Source organism: Vicia villosa, unplaced genomic scaffold (genome assembly GCF_029867415.1).
Source record: "Vicia villosa cultivar HV-30 ecotype Madison, WI unplaced genomic scaffold, Vvil1.0 ctg.002943F_1_1, whole genome shotgun sequence".
Lineage (NCBI taxonomy): Eukaryota > Viridiplantae > Streptophyta > Magnoliopsida > Fabales > Fabaceae > Vicia > Vicia villosa.
Genome location: NW_026706074.1, coordinates 31,476 through 46,912, shown reverse-complemented (window position 1 = coordinate 46,912; position 15,437 = coordinate 31,476). Strand labels below are relative to the sequence as shown.

The window sequence follows — 15,437 nt, the reverse complement described above, 5'->3', positions numbered from 1 at the left end:
GTTGTTTTTCATTTTTCTTCTGTCCAGACATAAATTCGGAGGTTCATTTCCGAATTCCCTCAAGGGGGGTGCGTTCGGAGATGAACTTCCGAAAACACCACATTTTCTGAAAAGTAACTTTATTTCGGAGATGCATCTCCGAAAGCAATATTTTATATTAAAAAAAACACGTTTTCGGAGATACATTTCCGAAAACACCTATTTTTACAAAAAAAAAGTACTTTTTCGGAAATGAACTTCCGAAACAAGGGGTAGTGTGGTAAATTCACCAGAGGTGGGCAAGAAGGTTAGGAGGTGGGTGAAGAAAAACAATTTAATAATTACTACATATCCACTTGTCCTCTTCGGGAGGAAGCAACTTTTTATTCAGCCACAAATTTAAGTTGTGGCTTACGCATTGAAGTCCTATCCTTACAAATCTACTGCCTCTCCGCCATGCCATAAATTTGTTCCACTATAACAAAACCTTATTCTCTGACTTGATTGCAAATATCTGATTTATAAACCGAACAATTGTTATTTTGCTTTTGGAATTTGTTCCACAATATTTTAGTTAGGTTGTGTTGTTATTATGGTTGAAGATACTTGGTTGAAGATACTTTTCTCCTTCTTTAGCCCCTTCGTGTTGATGGGCAGGAATAAGAAATCAAAGGGGAGTTTGATATTTATTTGGCAAGCGACATTATGAGACATTATGGTCGGTTTATGGCTTTGATTAGAGGCAATTTGTGGCTCATAGGTGCTCCAGAGATGTAGCTGATTAGCGTCCAACTCAGAAAAAAGAAAAAGCGCAACTTGATTTGATTCAGGTACTGCATATTAATCAAAATAAGTTAAATAAATTTGAATCAATACAAGAAAATTTTCTCAGCTTTATCTGAATGGCTCAATGGTTTTTATTTTACCCAACCTAACTTCGCCCCTCCCTAAAGGTGTGTATGAGAAGAAAAAAAATTCGGATGTCACACCTTTTCTTTGCCTTACATTGTGCCCTTCTCCGACTCGAGAAATTAGTCTTTTGAGATGAGCGCAAAAGATATTCAATTTATTCAACTAACACAATTTCTCGCGTTCATAAAAAACAGTAGAACTCTCATGTTCATGAATATAACATTTCTTTCAATCATAAACATATGAAAATGGTTTTCAAAGGTTCATCAAACATCAAAATCAACCTGTAACAATATATCTTTTGTCAGCTACTCCCTAAGATGACATCAAAACTATTGAAGAAAAAAATTGATGTGGATGCTTAATGAAAGACTAATGTAGATCAAATATATCTTTGAAGAGCAAAATAAACATGATTACCGTTCTACATTCATTACTTTTTGGAGGACTACTAACATAATATTGTGGACTAGGGATTTACAATGCAGTCAACAGGAGATCGTTATTGTCGGTTGGTCTTCAGTCGGACTGCACAGTAAAGTCGGTTGTAGAGGAACTGGGTTCTGGTCCCTTACCATCATTACAATATCAAAAGAATTGACGTTGATCTTGTAGTTAGTGTATGCCAATGTGATTAGTAATTGACAGAAAAATATGACATGAGAGACCACTTAGGACAAAATTGAAGAGTATTCAAAGGGTGGAAAAGCCATAACTTATGTACCTCATTTGTTTATTCCAAACAGCATTTTCAAGCTATCAACATTACTTCCTTTATTTTAATCAATTACCGGAGGCGATAAAGGCTTCTTATTATCAAGAGCCAATTTCATTCGTAAAGGCCGGCCTTGTACCTCCTGAAAACATTAAGTTATACATTCAAAGAAAGTTGTTACGTAGTTAGATTGAGATATCACAAGATGAACAAAAGTTGCAAAACTAAAAACTGAAAAAACTTGTTCGTACCACGCCGTTCATAGCAATCAAAGCAGCTTTTACATCCTCAGCAGTTTCGAACGAAACAAACCCATATCCGCGAGATTTTCCGGTGTTCCTTTCATAGATAACCTTGGCACTCAGTAAGCCTTTCTGCTTAGCAAAGGCTTCTCTAAGATCCTGGGAAGTCATATCCCAACCGAGGTTTCCGGCATAGATTTTGTGAGGGCTGTCTACATAACCTCTATAGTTTGAGCCCATTTTTGCACTTTTGCCTACTCTAGGCACTTCTGGGAAGTTTACCTTAATAACTCTACCTCCAACATTCTGTTCACCATCATAGCCATGGCCATTAAAATTGAGTTATCATTGTTTGCTCAATGCCGTAAACAGTACAGTTGCGATTGATAATTTGGAACATAAAGCCAATTCGATGAGAATTGTAATTGAACAATTGGTCAACTTAGATTGACATATTTGAGCTTATCTACTGATACATGTCCATAAGATGTTTTCAATTTCATAAGTTCTTCATTCATGATAGCTTATGAAAACAGTCTATAACTTGTACTAAAAAGTTTGACTTTATTTTGGTTTTTGTGGTAGAAATAGCCTATAGATAAAAACTTGAGTTATAAGCAATAAGTAGGATCGCTTGCCTTGTAAAAGATTGTAAAACTCAGATCGTTAGCACGGCATATAAGATCCTACCGAAGATATATATATATATATATATATATATATATATATATATATATATATATATATATATATATATATATATATATATATATATATATATATATATATATATATATATATATATATATATATATATATATATATATACACACACACACACACACACACACACACACACACACACACACACACACACAATTGTCCCAACACCTTTTTTTTACGATCAGGCTTCAAAAAGCTCAATCTTGACCACACAGGCGACGGAAACTATCTTTCTCTAATCGTAGCACTCTCAGACATTCTTAGCATGCTAGATCTTATGATCTTACAATGCAACACTCGATCATGACTACACTGGTTATAAGCGCTTAATTAAGCCATTTGTCCAAACAGGGCCTAATTTCTGCTCAAATGATAATAAGACAAGAAAACATGAAATTGACCCTAACTAATTTACAACTAACCCTTGGTTAAACACCAAATCATTATGGCCTTAATGTCTATCTCCATCTTCTAATATAAACCTGAACACCAAATAATATACAAACCTGGTTCAAGTGATAGTGCAGGTTGTTGCACAACACGACTGTGATTCAAGAAACTCGCCGTCAATCAAAACATGTAGATATCATATTGTCTAGATAGTTCTAAAATGAAATTGCTTCCTTCTCTCAAATATGGATTCTTTATTTATAAAAAATGAATTGTAATCAACAACAGAGACTTACAGTGCCCTCAAACATTCGAATTGCTTCTTCAGCATCCTCCACGCTCCCCATTGTAACAAACGCAAATCCTCTGCTTCTATCCCCAATGTCATCATGCGCAATCTGCATAACTCAAAACCAAACACAACCAGAAAGGAGACAAATTTGATTAAAGTTTTGCAATTTCAGGGATTATTTCAAATACTGGCAGTGAAAGGACTAAAATGATAAAGTTTTATAAACCCTAATTTGGGTATTTCCCCATTATCGATCAAACAATAGGGTTAGGACAGTTGCAAACCTCTACAGACACAACGTTTCCGGCTTCTACAAAGAGTTGAGCCAATTGGGAAGAAGATAATGAAAATGGCAAGTTACCAACAAAGAGTCTCTTTGATTGCGACGATTTTGGGTCTGAATTCGGTGAGGTTTTAGTTTCAGTTTTAGGATCATTTTCTTCTTCTTCTTCAGTATATTCGAATTGATGTAAGGAAAATGATGGTGGGTGAAGAGGGTGGAGTTTGAAAGAAGGAGGGTTGAGTAACTGGGGATTTAGAATGAGGGGTTTTGAGGAACTGGTTGTTGTTGTGAGTGGGAAGTTGAGGGTGTGGGGAATGGGTGAATGGGTAGAGGAGAAGTTGAAGAGTTTGTGGTGGTAGATAGGGGAGGAAGCATTGGTTGCACGAGCCATGGATATGATTGCTATGTTCAACATTTTGTACAGTAAAAACTATAAGATAATTATGCATTTATCACGCATTACCAAATTCACAAAATTATAAATTATAAGATAATTATGCATTTATCACGCACCACCGAATTCACAAAACTATCTTAGTGTTTTCGTAAGATCCATCTTTAGAAACAACTTTTAAAAAAAATTGGTTTTTTCTATAGTTACATCTACGGAACCCCTTAGAACATAGTAAAACGTGAGATTTTCTCAATTAATTGAGAAAATATACATCTACTAAAAATTTCATTAACTTAATTAATTTGAGATTTTCCCAATTTATTGAGAAATTAATTTAGAATTTTCTCAATTAATTTGTAACTTAATTTAGAATTTTCTCAATTAATTGGAAAAATCCCAAATTTCACTATGTTTTAACTATTGAGAAAATCTCGAATTAAATTACAAATTAATTAATTTGGGTTTGATTAATTGGGAAAATTCCAAATTCTCAATTAATTGAGAAAAATCTTCCGTAGTTACATCTACGAAAATGTTTGATGGGTTTTGCCAATAATGTATTTTGTGTGTTACGTAGATGCATCTACGGATCTTGGAATTTTCCCAATTAACTGGGAAATTCCAAGTTTCACTGTGTTTTATACGCTTTCGTAGATGCATCTACGGAAGAAAGCAAATTTTTTCAAAATATGAGGTGCTTCTGGATGTGCATCTACAGAAACTGGGGCCAAAATTAAAATTTTGTATGGTGTGTAAGATAATCATGGGGTGGGTTGAGAAACTTTCAACTATAAACCGTTTTTTATTTTGATATATAGAATAAATTTAAAGTTTGAAAAAAGAGTTAAATATGAATTTACGAGGACCAAGAAAATAAGTTATATGAGGAATGCAAAAGGTAAAATCAATTTATTGTTGAGGATCACTAATCTTATTCTAAGAGGTGAAAAATACTCTATGGATTTTCAAAATTACTCCTCAAAGAGATGTTTTTCCAGACACACTCTTTGTCTCACTGAATAACGCTAATGAGTGTCATTTTTTTCTTTTTTTTTAAGTTTATTTCGCATATGCATGTCTAGGAAGATCTATCAATTTTTTATCATTGAGCGTCTAAGTGGATTTTTCAGAAATACATTTCTAGAGTTTTGAAGTGGGAATTTGAAAACATGTCACCTTTGCATGTTAGTAATTTTCGGAGTTGCATTTCCAGAATTATCAAACGTGATTTTAATAAAACAGTCATATGCATGATCAGACCTCATATCAATTTTTACTCAAACCCTTTCAAAAAACCATTTCATTCTAAATTAAGATTTTCACTCCAAACCTTCATTCTTGTGTTTCATCACAACAAAAGGAGCAAAATAAGCTAGAATGACAGGTAAAGATTATTTATTTCAAGCCTCATTGCTCACATTAATCTTGTTTTGTAGCTGAAAAACTTACGGTGAATCCAAAAAAATGTATTTCCGGATTTTGTATGTATTTCTCCATAAATGCATTTCTCTAGTCTTTTTGTTTTCATTTTCCTCCAATTTGTTTTCAATTTCTTTTGATTTTGAACATTTTATATTTTTACTTTCATTAGATATGGACCATTCCAATATTTTTCCCAAACATATTATGTCTCTGAATGCCAAACATGTTGTTGTTAAAGAGGTAAATGTTGACAACCAATTTACAAATGGACAAGAGTTTGAATTTCGTGATCACATGCTTCAATGGATTTGTACGGAGGCATCCAAATTGAGGTTTAGTGTTGTAATCGAAAGGTTTGATAATGGTTCAGATAAAAAAGTTGCAGTTATGACAGTGAGATGCGAAAGAAGTGGAAGTGTATAATTCCTCCATGAAAACTCAAACAAGATAACTCTGGTTAGAAAAATGTGAATGTCTCTTTAAGTTGCGCGGTTATATGTTGGCAAATAACAAATGGACGAATATTTAATGTGATATGTTGATTACATAACCATGACATGTGTGAAAAGGTAGTCGGGCATCCATCAAGTTGTTCAACATCTTTCCAATTGTGCTAATCATTGATTCAAAATATAAGACCAAAAAATACAGGCTTCCACTGTTGGAAATTGTCTGTGTTACCTTTATTAAGAAGACTTATTTTGTCGAGTTTGCATTTCTAGAGAGCAAAAAATAGGAAAATGGTACTTGGGCTTTAGAGGTATGTCAGAAAATGTTGAAGGACCAAGAAGTCAGGATAAACCCGCGGTAGAGACGAAACAGATTAAGTTCGAAGACGGAAAGATGATCAAGGCAAGCTTAATAGTTGAAAGAATAATGGATGCATGAAATGATGTAGTAAATTCTTCTACAAAAGAGTTATACGCCGATGCCTTTATATATTTCATGAAGGTTGTTAAAAGAGAATCACACACTTATTCTCAATTAACTTATCCAAGAGTTGAGGGGGCATAATTCATATGGAGCAATGAAAAATGTAAACTCAATTCATTGTTGGGGATTACTAATCTCACCAAAAAAATACCCTTGGATTTTTAAAATTGCCCCTCATATTTCAGAGATGTTTCTCCAGACGCACCTTTTGTCACACTAAATAACGTCTCAAATGAGTTTCACTCTATTTTTTTCAAAATTTTATTCCGTATATACATCTCCGAGTAAATTCAATCAATTTTTTTGTTATTGAGCATCCTAGTGGATTTTCCGAAATGCGTTTCCAAAGTTTTCAAGCGGGAATTTGAAAACATGTCACCTTTGCATGTTAGTTATTTTCGAAGTTGCATTTCCAGAATTATCATACGTGACTTTAATAAAATAGTCATATGCATGATCAAACCTCATACCAATTTTTGCTCAAAACCCTTTCAAAAAACCATTTCATTCTTAATTAAGATTCTCACTCCAAACCTTCATTCTTGTGTTTCATCACAACAAATTCTTGTGTTTCATCACAACAAAAGGAACAAAATAAGCTAGAATTTCAGGTAAAGATTGTTTAGTTCAAGCCTTATTGCTCACATTAATCTTGTTTTTTAGTTGAAAAACTTACGTTGAATCCGAAAATGTATTTTCAAATTATGTATGTATTTCTCAAGAAATGCATTTCTATAGTCTGTTTGTTTTGATTTTCCACCAATCTGTTTTCAATTTCATTTGTATTGAAAATTTTATGTTATTGTTTTCATTAGATATGGAGCATTGCGATATTTTCCCTAAATCTATTGTGTCTCTGAATGCCAAACATGTTGTTGTGAAAGAGGTAGATGTTGGCAACCAATTTACAAATGGACAAGAGTTTGAATTTCGTGATCACATGCTTCAATGGATTTGTACGGAGGCATCCAAATTGAGGTTTAGTGTTGTAATCGGAAGGTCCGATAATGGTTCAGATATAAGAGTTGCAGTTATGACGGTGAGATGCGAAAGAAGTGGGAAGTATATAACTCCTCTTTGAAAATTCAAACAAGATAACTCTGGTTCAAAAAAATGTTAGCGTCTCTTTAAGTTGTGAGGTTATATGTTGGCAAATAAAAAATGAATATTTAATGTGATATGTTAATTACATAACCATGACATGTGTGAAAAGTTAGTCGTGCATCCAATTGCATGTCGCCTCATGTAGGACGAGAAGGAATGTGTTTATGACATGACATTGAATATTGTGCAACCGAAAAACATACTTGCAACTTTGAAATATAAAAGACCCGGAAATATCTCAAATATTAGTAAAGTATATAATATTAGGTTTAACACCCTATTTTCCCCATCGATAATTAATTAAAAATCAGATTAATTAAAAATTCTCAATCAAAATCAAAATCAAATAGGATGCTACATCATCAATGTCATATTATTTGCTCAAAATTTAAACAAAAGATACATAACACATACATACGGATGAACCGACATTGAAATCATCGCTCTGTTCAACTTCACTTTATTAATGCAACGGAAATAAATCACACAAAATAATCATCGTCTTCGACAACTTAAAGTGCCAACATCACAACATTTTCAAAAAAGGAGTTTCTAATACTCTCAAAATCTTTCAAAACAATTACAACATAATAGCAAACGCAAGCGTTCATCCCCTGTGTTACATATCAGAGCAAGACCCGACTCAATCCATGCAATACTAAGCACCACTTCGTAGCTCAACAATCCTTTTCACATGGGCGTTACCCACGTAGAGGTAACATTCAAACAGAAGGGGTGAGATATCATAACAATATAATAAGTTATATGATAGTAACTATGCAACAGATATCTCATGCAGGCTATCGCAATTCAGGCCTCATTAATTTATACCATCGTCAACAATATAAATGCACAACAATATACACAAGCACTCACAAATCATCATTTATATCATCATATAATTCATACTTCTTCAACGTTAAAACACCCATTCTTCAATAATGTAATGCAACGGGACTAACACCGACTCAATGCATGTTGTACCAACAGGGCATAAGCCCTCACCAAAATGTCAGATAATGGGCAATAACAAGGCATAAGCCTTCAACAAAAAATGTTATTTTACTATTATCAAAATTATTCTGAAAAAGTGTTCTTTTACTATTATCAAAATTATCACCATGTTGTAGAAAATGTTTTCAGCTTTCAACAGTTCAAACGGTGTGTCAAACGGACACCCGAGTCAAAAGTTATGGACTTTATAAGTTATGAAAAAAATGCTGCCAGCTTCAGGAAATCGATTCCCCAATAATGGAAATCGATTTCCTCACTTCCATAGGCTAATTTTTGAAATTTACGCACAATAAATCGATTTCCACAGTGATAAATTGATTTCCAACAGTCCAACAACAACAATAAGTGTTTTTCGTTTTAGGAAATCAATTTCCCACAATGGTAAATCGATTACCACACTGTGATAGTGAAAAATCTGCAACTTCTTCCTGTTATAGGATTTCATCTTTTACACACAAAAATTAAGTTTTGAAACACATTAAAATGCATTGATGCTTATAATTTCTAAGAATAAATAAGTTTTTGGTCCCTATAAATATTGCAGTTTTTAGCTGGTTTTGCCAACGCTATTTTTGTAAAAACTGTTGCCTAAAGGCAGGGAGGGACTAAAAATGAAAACTGCAATATTTATAGGGACCAAAAACTTATTTAACCCTAACACATACATAACCATGTATTTCTAATCAAATCAAAACATCAATTTCATCGATTATAGCCAGTTTCAACGGATTAAATCAAAACAACCTACACCAAAACCTAACTTACATATCACTACATACCTACTATTATACCACCTATTAGAGAGTCTGAACCCCACCCTTACCTTGGATTTGACGGTTCTTGACTCCTATAGTGTACTTTCTTTGCCCTATCCTCTTCGTTCTCTTTTCTCTTCTTCTCTCTTCTACGATAAATCTTTGTTTCTACGTTTTGTCTTATCTTCCATCTTCTCAATTCTATTTTATTCTAACACAGATCCTAGGACCCCTAAACCATAATTCCAACCTTGCCCTTCTCCAATTAAATAATTATTTAATTAAATCCAATTTATTTACTTAACATATGATTATCACTATTAAAATAATAATAATATTAATAATCCTAAAACACAAATATATATACATTACCACCTCTAACATCAATTTCTCGTGACAACTACCTTATTCTAAGATTTTCTACCCCACAATTTACATCATATCACATACATCATATCACATCACTTATTTCTAAATTATGAAATAAATACGATAAAAATGAGGAATTACCTTAGGGCCAGGGGCGGTTTCACCATGCGGCAAGGGTGGGCCTATGCCCGGGCTCTACCCAGCCCAAATTCTTTTTATAGGTATATTATATTATTAAATTTCATTAAAAAAATAAAAAAAAAGGAAAAAAGGGAAGAAGTTGAACCGTAACAGGAGAAGAAAAAAAGCCGTCTCCCACCTTCCTCCTGGTTGTCTCCCTCCTTTCGCCATCTCCCTCCCTCCGTCGACTTTCTCCCTCCATATTCTCCCTCCCTTCGTCGCCTACTTGTTCCTCCCTTTGTCTCTTCGACTACGTTGCCGCCGCAATTGCAAATCTCGCAAATCACACGCTTTCGGCTTTCGGTATAATATTGTTTTTTATTTATTGTTTTAGTTTCTGGTATATAGCAATGTTTTGATTTGATGAGCAGATTTTGTTGTTATTTAGGTTATTCACAAATTGGTCTTAAAGAGTTATAGTTACACAGTAAGCAAATGTTAATTAAAATTTTTCTTAACAGTAAGCTGTAAGCATGAGAATTTATATAATTACTATAACTCTTAGGTTATAGTTACTAAGAATTTCTCCATTGACTATAGCAAGGGCTGAAAAATTAAAAAGGATGTCTATCTTCTTAGCTTTTTTAATGAGAAATATGAGAAAGACATTATATACAATTTACAAAGATATTTCTTGTTTATATTTAGCTTTTTTTTGTCTTTTTACTGTGTTGTCAAAATGGCTTTGTATCAAAATAGTTTTGTGTCAAAATAGCTTAGGTTACTAATTGTTGATGTAAAATTGGTTTATAAATTAGTTGTAGATATCCAAATAGCTTTTCATTATAAATTGGTTTAGAGATTTTGTTGTTATTTAGGTTATTAATAAATTAGTTTTCTTTGTTGATACCTTTTCATTATAGGTTTTTAAGGTTATTTTTAAATTTGTTAACTATTTTATCTTTTATTCAGAGATGAGGAGATTTTTGGTTGATAGAGAAAATACTGAGAATGTGAATGTTGTGCAACTGGAAGCTGAATTAGAACCACCGCTTAATAATGTGGTTAATGAGTTTAATCCAAATGAGATTGTGCGTGATCCAGGTCGTAGAAAACAAATTAATGAGTATGCTCCGGATATTCAAGACCACGTGAGGAGGGCATATATATTGAAGGTTCTATAAATAAACTTAAGGCCAAATTGGTGGTAAAAGGTTATTTTCAACAACACGGTGTTGATTTTTCAGACACCTTTGCACCTGTTGCAAGACATGATACAATTAGGTTGTTGGTTGCCTTAGCAGCAAAATTGGGATGGAATATTTATCATTTTGATGTTAAATCATCTTTTTTAAATAGATTGCATGATGAAGACATTTATGTTGACCAGCCTGAAGGTTTTATGGTTGTAGGAAATGAAAATAAAGTTTACAAGCTTCACAAAGCCCTCTATGGCTTAAAACAAGCACCAAGAGCATGGTATAGCAGAATTGATGGTTATCTTTTGCAAAAAGGTTTTAAAAGAAGTGAAAATGAGGCTACTCTGTATGTGAAGAGGTCGAAGAATGAACTGCAACTAATAGTGTCATTGTATGTCGATGATCTGTTGGTTATAGGGAATAAATCCAATTCTCTAAGTCAATTCAAGCAAGATATGGAGAATGAATTTGAGATGACAAATTTGGGCGAAATGAAATATTTTCTTGGAATGAAGACATTTATGTTGACCAGCCTGAAGGTTTTATGGTTGTAGGAAGGGAACATAAAGTTTACAAGCTTCACAAAGCCCTCTATGGCTTAAAACAAGCACCAAGAGCATGGTATAGCAAAATTGATGGTTATCTTTTGCAAAAAGGTTTTAAAAGAAGTGAAAATGAGGCTACTCTGTATGTGAAGAGGTCGAAGAATGAACTGCAACTAATAGTGTCATTGTATGTCGATGATCTGTTGGTTATAGGGAATAAATCCAATTCTCTAAGTCAATTCAAGCAAGATATGGAGAATGAATTTGAGATGACAAATTTGGGTGAAATGAAATATTTTCTTGGAATGAAGACATTTATGTTGACCAGCCTGAAGGTTTTATGGTTGTAGGAAGTGAAAATAAAGTTTACAAGCTACACAAAGCCCTCTATGGCTTAAAACAAGCACCAAGAGCATGGTATAGCAGAATTGATGGTTATCTTTTGCAAAAAGGTTTTAAAAGAAGTGAAAATGAGGCTACTCTGTATGTGAAGAGGTCGAAGAATGAACTGCAACTAATAGTGTCATTGTATGTCGATGATCTGTTGGTTATAGGGAATAAATCCAATTCTCTAAGTCAATTCAAGCAAGATATGGAGAATGAATTTGAGATGACAAATTTGGGTGAAATGAAATATTTTCTAGGAATGAAGACATTTATGTTGACCAGCCTGAAGGTTTTATGGTTGTAGGAAGTGAAAATAAAGTTTACAAGCTTCACAAAGCCCTCTATGGCTTAAAACAAGCACCAAGAGCATGGTATAGCAGAATTGATGGTTATCTTTTACAAAAAGGTTTTAAAAGAAGTGAAAATGAGGCTACTCTGTATGTGAAGAGGTCGAAGAATGAACTGCAACTAATAGTGTCATTGTATGTCGATGATCTGTTGGTTATAGGGAATAAATCCAATTCTCTAAGTCAATTCAAGCAAGATATGGAGAATGAATTTGAGATGACAAATTTGGGTGAAATTAAATATTTTCTTGGAATGGTTATCTTTCAGTCAAGTGCTGGAATCTTTATTTCTCAAAAGAAATATGCTTTGGAGGTATTAAAGAAGTTTAATATGGATAAATGCAAGTATGTTCCCACACCTCTTGTTGTGAATGAAAAATTATCAAAGGACGATGGTGATAATAGTGCAGATGCTTCTATTTATAGAAGTATAATTGGAAGTTTGTTGTATCTTTCAGCGACCAGGCCTGATATAATGTTTGCTGCTAGTTTACTTTCCAGGTTCATGCATTCTCCAAGTTAAGTTCATCTTGGTGCAGCTAAGAGAGTTTTGAGGTACATAAAAGGTACATCTGATTATGGTTTGTGTTTTTTGAAAAATGAGAGTGGAGACCTCCAAGGATATGCAGATAGTGACTTGGATGGAAGTGTAGATGATGCAAAAAGTACCTCTAGTTACGTTTTCTCATTTGGTAGTGCTGTGTTCTCATAGAATTCAAAGAAACAAGAAGTTGTCGCCCAATCATCAGCTGAAGCAGAGTATATTTCTGCTGCTGCAGCAGCAAATCAAACTATTTGGCTAAGGAAGATTTTAACAAATGTGGAACAATTTCAAACTAAAGCTACTGTCATATGGGTGGATAACAAATCTGCTATAGCCATAGCTAAGAATTCAGTCCAACATGGAAGAACCAAACACATCAAAGTTAAATATCATGCTATTAGAGAAGCTGAAAAGTCAAAAGAAATCAGTTTGGAGCATTGAAATTCAGAAAATCAGATTGCAGATATAATGACCAAAGCTCTTTCCAAGGAAAAGTTTGAAGAATTGAGATCAATGGTTGGAGTATTCAAGAAAAATATCAAGGAGGAATGTTAGAAATTGATATTTTTCTAACATAATAATTACTTTACTTGTTGCTATCACTTTGCTTGTTGCTATCACTTTGCTTGTTGTTGCTACTTTGCTTTACTTGTTGTCCTTATTATAATTATTAGATTATTGCTTGTCAAGATAGTAAAAGTAGACCAAACCTAATGATGTCTACTATTTAGAATAGCTGCATTGGATTTTATCTCCATTCCAAGAAGCAAGCTTATTGCTTGACTCTATATATTTTGTAGTAGTTTTCAACTTTATGATATGAAAAAAAAAACACATAACCTTTTCCTCCCATAAAAAAAACTTTATTATTTTTGTGGTTTCTATTCATTTCTTCTACAACACTTTACCATAACCTCTATTTTTTCTTACACAACATAAACCGACATCACACGTAAATTCACTTGCAGCCATACATGAAACATACCCAACCATCCAAAGCATGTCCAATGATAAAAGGTTCAAGAGAAAAAAGGAAGCAACATGGGAAGCATTTCAGAGTTATGTTCATCACACAAAAATATAAATTAGCCTCCTCACATAACTGACTGTTAAACCGTATTCCAACTAACAACTAAATCCTTCTCACATGTCTAGCTCATCATTAAAGTTTCATCCCTCATTTATGGGTCAATTGTTCACATCCCCTTTGAACTTGTAATAGCTTAGAGTGCTCCATCCCCCTATAGTGGGTAAAATTCACCCCCTCCTCGTTGCCATGTAATAGCGTAGGATTTTATTTCTTTATCACTTTATACTTACATGCTTTGTATGTTAAAAAAATAAAACAAAAAAAATGATAGAAAAGGATTTCAAAAACAAGACAAAAAAAGAAAGCTTAATTCAACACCAAGCTATTTTTAAAATAAATTAATTGAACCCTATACAATACTTGATCCACTACCAAGTACCTCACTCATCTTTCACCACACATAGATCCGTATATCGAGTCATACCTAACTTGTAAGTCGTTTTGTTTTACATCACCATCTACCATCCCATTCACATTAATTAAAACAAAACCTTGGTCCATATACCAAGTTGACTTTTTCAAACTCTTTTTCATCATAAAATTGGAATGGTAAAGGAAAGTGATTGGACGAAGGCCTCTTCCTACCCCAAGTGTTTGATATTGATTTTAGAGGTCACTGTCTAAGCGCTTGCCTTCCAAATTAAAATACTCTAAACTAAAACGAGTAATGTCCTCCCCTTATTGGACTAAAAAGGGACTGATTGAGAAAGGACTTCTTCTTCTCCGAGTACTAGGATACTCTCTTTTGAGCATGTGGTCCGACTACCTGTCTTTAAATAAGGAGATGCGACTACACTCGCCACACATTTTCATGGCAAAACTTTTGGACTAATAAGAAATTGGGTACTACTTTTAGAGTTCCCTATCCAAGAACTTATCTCCACATAAAAGCAACCTTCAATGAATCAAACGTGACACCTTGCCTTAGGAGTTTTCTCGATATTTATCCTCGATATTTTTCTTTTCCTTTAAAATAAATAAAGTTCGATAGTGACTCTATATTTTTTCGTGGCTCGACAAGGTCTATTTTAGGTTTTGTGATACCAAAACTTTCTTTTGGATAACTGTTCTAAAAGAATGACATCATTGGTCTGTCCTCTGAGAAGTGATGTCAACATCCTTTGATATTCAGATCCAACGGTCCATAAACCTTCTCCTGCTATACCTCTTGAGGAATTTCGTATTGGATTGAATTGAGACTAGTTTGGCCTAAGTCCATACCGGACTCTATTTCTTTATCTAATATTGATTGGTCCATGGACAATTTCTTTATTTTGTTCCTCCAATCAAATGATTTTAGGGAAATAGTGCATTAAGTTGTTTCACCTAAAGGTTTATTTGTGAGTTGGCTTTGAAAGATTTTAGAGGAAAAGACTTTAGATGTTCTAAGTATATATTTTGATGTTTAAAAAAATTAAGTTTGAAATTAAGAGTTTCATATACAATCTTGCAAGCTTGCTAATAAAACCTATTTCCTCTCTAAGCAGAATAAGCCTCGTCAAAAGGCAGTAAATGACACCAAAATTGTTCTTATTTTTTTCTTAGAAAAAAACCATATAAATTTAAGGAAAAATATTATTTTTTTCCCTTATATTAACTTCAGGTTTATTTTAGTCCCTTAACTTCAAAAAGTGTCATATTGGTCCCTTAACTCTTCATCTTAGTGACATAAAAACAC

The 15,437-nt window shown here is 33.4% G+C and overlaps 1 protein-coding gene across 2 annotated transcripts; it reads right to left on the bottom strand.

Moving 5' to 3' along the window:
* Positions 1–248: 248 nt before the first annotated feature.
* LOC131640117 (RNA-binding protein CP33, chloroplastic-like) lies at positions 249–3,978 on the bottom strand. 2 transcript variants are annotated; one of them, XR_009295165.1, is made up of 5 exons: positions 3,538–3,978; positions 3,258–3,359; positions 1,858–2,154; positions 1,616–1,748; positions 249–1,499 (listed from the first exon to the last, which is right to left on the bottom strand). XR_009295165.1 is itself a non-coding variant. In XM_058910524.1 (4 exons), exons 1-4 carry the CDS (start codon positions 3,949–3,951, stop codon positions 1,671–1,673), a joined length of 891 nt encoding a protein of 296 aa, XP_058766507.1. In that variant the 5' UTR covers positions 3,952–3,978; the 3' UTR covers positions 251–1,670. The 2 variants fall into 2 exon arrangements, 1 of the variants encoding a protein (XP_058766507.1); XM_058910524.1 differs by having other exon boundaries at positions 251–1,748.
* Between the last annotated feature and the right edge of the window lie 11,459 nt (positions 3,979–15,437).

Excerpts from the sequence above, each read along its gene's own strand:
- LOC131640117 (XM_058910524.1), bottom strand. The coding sequence starts at position 3,951 with ATGTTGAACATAGCAATCATATCCATGGCTCGTGCAACCAATGCTTCC. Across the intron at positions 3,360-3,537 it reads GAAACGTTGTGTCTGTAGAG|ATTGCGCATGATGACATTGG; the intron begins GTTTGCAACTGT and ends TGAGTTATGCAG. Across the intron at positions 1,749-1,857 it reads TGATTGCTATGAACGGCGTG|GAGGTACAAGGCCGGCCTTT; the intron begins GTACGAACAAGT and ends TAATGTTTTCAG.